Source organism: Nematolebias whitei, chromosome 3 (genome assembly GCF_014905685.2).
Source record: "Nematolebias whitei isolate Nwh7 chromosome 3, NemWhi1, whole genome shotgun sequence".
NCBI lineage: Eukaryota > Metazoa > Chordata > Actinopteri > Cyprinodontiformes > Rivulidae > Nematolebias > Nematolebias whitei.
Genome location: NC_056500.1, coordinates 19,631,883 through 19,636,564, shown reverse-complemented (window position 1 = coordinate 19,636,564; position 4,682 = coordinate 19,631,883). Strand labels below are relative to the sequence as shown.

Genomic DNA, 4,682 nt, shown 5'->3' with positions numbered 1-4,682 from the left:
AAATTTTTTTTTTTTTTTTTTTTTTTTTTTTTTCAATGTCCAGAGGCCCAGATTGAACTTTTTTAGATTTTTCTACCTGGATTATTGAGCATGCATCAGGAAACTCACAGGATAAATAAGTGGGTTAATGAGTCAACAATTGTTTTAGAGTGACTGTACCAACAACTTATAAGTCTGCACCTCTCAAGCCACAATCAGAAATGAAGAAGCTTTATGGACATGAAGTGAAACATCTTTAATAGATAAAAACACATCCAGATGCCTTCTATTAAACGTTTGAACTGTAATGACCATTTTCTTCAGTTTCATAAGTAATCCCTCTCTCCACATTGTATCAGCATTTTCTATGTCAAAAAACAGCTACAACACTTTCATTGATTGAGTTCACGTTTAAGACACAAGACTGGATCCATCGTGTTTTTTCATTTTTTAAAACCACTTTGAAAAATGTGACATATATCCTCTCTTCTCTACGATGTCAATTTTCCATTTATAATTTTTGCCATAGTTTAGCAAATATTAGACGTTAAAGCAACTGGTCTATAGTTCCCTGGCTTTATATAACTTTTCATTTTAGTATTATGGCTTCCTTACAAGACTGTTAATTTTCCCCTTCTTCTCAAATTATATTAAATCATTTTAAAAGCATGTATTTTGATGACTCACTGAGATGTTTTATCATTATACAACATATCTGATTTTTTTTCTGTTGCAGATATTTCCCATTTTTGAAGTGTTTGATTTAATTTAGTTTTGTTGAACGGTATATTTATTAAATCATTTTCACTTTCCTCTTCTTCTAATCAGTGCCCTGAGACGACTTCTGAAGTGACTTGGCGCTATATAAATAAACTGAATTGAATTGAATTCTAATAACTCTCTATTCTCTATCATCTTTCTCTCTTTTCTTCTTTTTGTTTCCTCACAAATATTATTTGAACTATGAATAAAAGTTTAAGCCATTATTTCTACTTTTTTCTTATTTCTAACCGCAGTTACTTCCAAGTCATGCAGAACTGCGTATCCATACTTTGTCTTATCCCATTCATTCATTTAATCGTCAACCAAAAGTTTCTCATTTTTGTTTGTCTTCCAACTGAATACAACCCCCTCCAAAATTCTCTTTTTGTATTTTTGATGGTTCTTACAACGCTTTGAAACCTTTTATATTTAATACAATTCTGAATGTTATTATTAATTTTTTGAAATAAAAGCTTTATTTCTATACTTAATTGCATTTTCAAATTAATTTGTCCTCTTTATCCAATTGTTACCTCTTTTTTTCTTTATGGACTTGTTTTCTTCTTCTCCAATTTTTTGTCTCCCCCTTTCTGCTGCTCCCTTCTTCAGGGGTCGCCACAGTGAACTAACATGCACAAAGACTTGGCACTTATTTTTACGCTGGATGTCCTTCCTGAAACAACTACAGAACACCGAGCTACCACAGCCCTCCGTGTGGAGCAGAGAGCTGCTATCTAGGGCACCTGGGGGGGTCAGATGATGGGGGCTAAGGGCCTTGCTCAAGGACCCAGAGTGGGGTAAATGAGGGTGGAGGCAGGTGTGAGTGCTTCACTTATCCCACTCACATTTTGATCTTGCCAATCTGGGTGGTCGAACCGGCAACCTTCTGATTACAGGCTCTCCTTCTCTAACCACTGTGCCACCACTCCCCCTTGCTGCTTCTACAACATGAACAAATTAACATGTTTAACTGATCAATATCCATATTTAAATCTATATTTACAATTTCTCTGTTACTCACACTCAAAACTGTTGCCCAATCAGAGTTAGTGAAACTCCCATCTCTGTGCTCCCCTTGTGTATTCCTAAATCCAGTTTGGTTATTATGGGATAGTGGTCACGGCCTGTTGTCATGTATTTAAGAACATGCCTGATTCCTGCAAAGACTCTGAACTACTGTAAGATCTATTGCTGATTCTTTACCTGTTATATTAACTTTTGTACTTCCACTGTTCAAACAGACCAGAATTTCATTACTCACAATTTATTCATTTATTAAACCATTGTGATCATTATAATTATTCCATAACATATTATGTACATTAAAATCACCATAGCAAATTACTTTCCTATTTAAATGTGAAACAAGCTTATCTAGAGTTTCTGTTGACAATATTTTACTTGAATGCAGCTTAACTGAAAAACTTTAAAAACAATTAAACAAATATATAAACAAATAAAAATTACTTTGTGCTCAGACTACATTGTGGCTGTAAAGCATAAAAAATTACTTTTCCTTCCTTTTTTTTAACAGAAATATAGATTAATAAAGCTTAACTATTCAAAATTCAACTCAATATATGAGATGAGCAAAATATATTTATATGGTATGCTGAACACTTCAGTATATCTAAGAAAAACCTTGTTAACAAATATAAAATAGAGTTGAACTTATTGTTGTAGAAGAAGAATTCATAGCTGAACTTGTATTGCACTCATCACAGAGTGTAAACGAGATTGAGAGGAAGTCAATTTACACGAAAGCATCAAAACGTCAGTTACAAAAAAAAAGACGTCCTTGAATCATGCTGAAGAGAAAGTGAACTGCAGTCCATGCCCTTATCTTAAAAAACAGACGTGGTTTGCCACGCCTCACATAAACGCTTAAAGTCTGCTGTCTTATTTCGTTAGATGACGAATGAGACCAGGCATGTTTTTGTTTCCCCTGAGGCTTCATCCAAGAAAAAGGTAACAATTTGGTAAAAAGTTTTTTTTTTCTCGTATTTTTATTTTATTAGTCTATCAGGAGTCTAATATTTAAATATTAAATTACAATGTAAAAAGAGGTTTTAGTTTGCTCTATTGTAAAAATTACATTTGGTAACAAAGTATTTATTTATTTTATAGTGACGGAAGATGTCATCCATAGAGATCATCATTCTCTTTCTGTCTATGCTGCTTGACTTCTCATTGGCTCAGACTGAAAAAATAAAAGAGAACCAGGAGGTTTTTAGCAAATCTGCAACAGAAATCCCACGCTCTCTGAGACCTGGCGTGACAGAAGTGTTTTTTGTGGACAGCCAGATTCAAACAATACCCAAAGGAGCCTTTACTGAAAACCCACAGCTCGAGAAGGTGGAGTTCATGGGCACAAACACCACATCCATTCAAGTGGGAGCTTTCGAAGGTTTGGTAAACCTCAAGAGAATTGAGATCTCCAACAATCCATTAGCGTCCGTTACAGTGGGAACCTTTAAGGACGTCATGAATCTGGAGACTCTTATTCTGAAATTCAACAAGCTTCAAAGCATTCAGAAAGGTTTGTTTGAAAGTCTTAGCAACTTAGAAGATCTACAGTTACATGGAAATGAGATTGAACTTATTGAAGATCACACATTTGATGATCTTGTCAACCTTCAAAAGCTTAACCTGGGCAAAAACAATCTTACGGCCGTATCGGCAAACTGGTTCTCCAATCTGAGAAAACTGAAGACATTTCGACTTTATGAAAATGAACTGAGCACCGTTCCTGAAGATCTGTTTGAAAAATTACCAAACCTAGAGGAAATCGTTTTACAAGGAAACAAAATACACGAATTGCCACCTAATCTGTTTCCACATAAAGACAAAGTGAGCAAACTGTTTTTGGAAAATAACTTTCTGACTAGTTTACCAGATAAATACTTTACTGACTTCACAAAGCTTAAAATACTGACCTTAAAAAACAACCAATTGACAAGTCTGCCACCGGTCCTTTTTGGAGAAATGTTAAAACTGACGGAGCTTAGCCTTCAACAAAACAATCTCAGCGCTCTTCCTAAAGGAATATTCAGTCCGCTGAAGAAACTCAAGAAGCTAGATCTCTCTAAAAATCACTTTGTGACCTTGTCGACGGATTACTTTGATGGCCTGGAGAAGATCACAGAGTTAAATCTACAGAACAACAAACTACAGACACTGGATGCACACATGTTTGAAAACCTACAGTCAGTCAGCACACTCAAGCTCGCCTACAACAATATTGAGAGACTTGCTGCAGATGTTTTTGAGCCTTTAGATAAACTTAGAAAACTTGACCTGAGTTACAACCCCTGGAACTGCGACTGTAAGCTGAAGGATTTTTATCAGTGGATGACGTTGAACACTGACAAGCTCTCATCTGAGGTGACCTGTGAGTATCCAGAACATCTGAAAGGAACTGAAATCATATCTTTAACAGATGACCAGTTAATCTGCCCCACCCTTCCGCCCACAACCACAACACCAACAACCACCACCAGCACCACACTTCCTCCTACAACACCAACCACCACACAACTAATCACCACCATCCCTACAACCACCACAGCAGCAACTACTTTACCCACAACTGCATCCACCACCACAACCCAAACAACCACACCCACAACTACGAGCACTATGACAACACTCCCTTCCACAACCACAACTATGAGCACAACTACGAGCACGACACCCATTATGACAACCATTCCAAGCACTACCATTGCCACTACAACTCTACTCACAACCACAACACCAACAACCACACCCTTCATCACAACAACGACCATACTTACAACCACACTCACAACTACAATACCAACAACAACACTCACAACTATGATACCAACAACAATCACAACTACGATACCAACAACAACAACAACCACACTCACAACTACAATACCAACAACAACACTCACAACTACAATACCAACAAC

General features: G+C 36.5%; 1 protein-coding gene across 1 annotated transcript in view; it reads left to right on the top strand.

The window, feature by feature from the left end:
* The window catches only part of LOC119430809 (chaoptin), a 23,029-nt gene that overhangs the window by 17,867 nt on the left and 480 nt on the right, over positions 1-4,682 (top strand). Inside the window, exons 3-4 of the mRNA XM_037698288.1 lie at positions 2,653-2,709; positions 2,878-4,456. Coding sequence (XP_037554216.1) covers positions 2,653-2,709; positions 2,878-4,456 — 1,636 coding nt within the window. The remainder of the gene's footprint in view (positions 1-2,652; positions 2,710-2,877; positions 4,457-4,682) is intronic.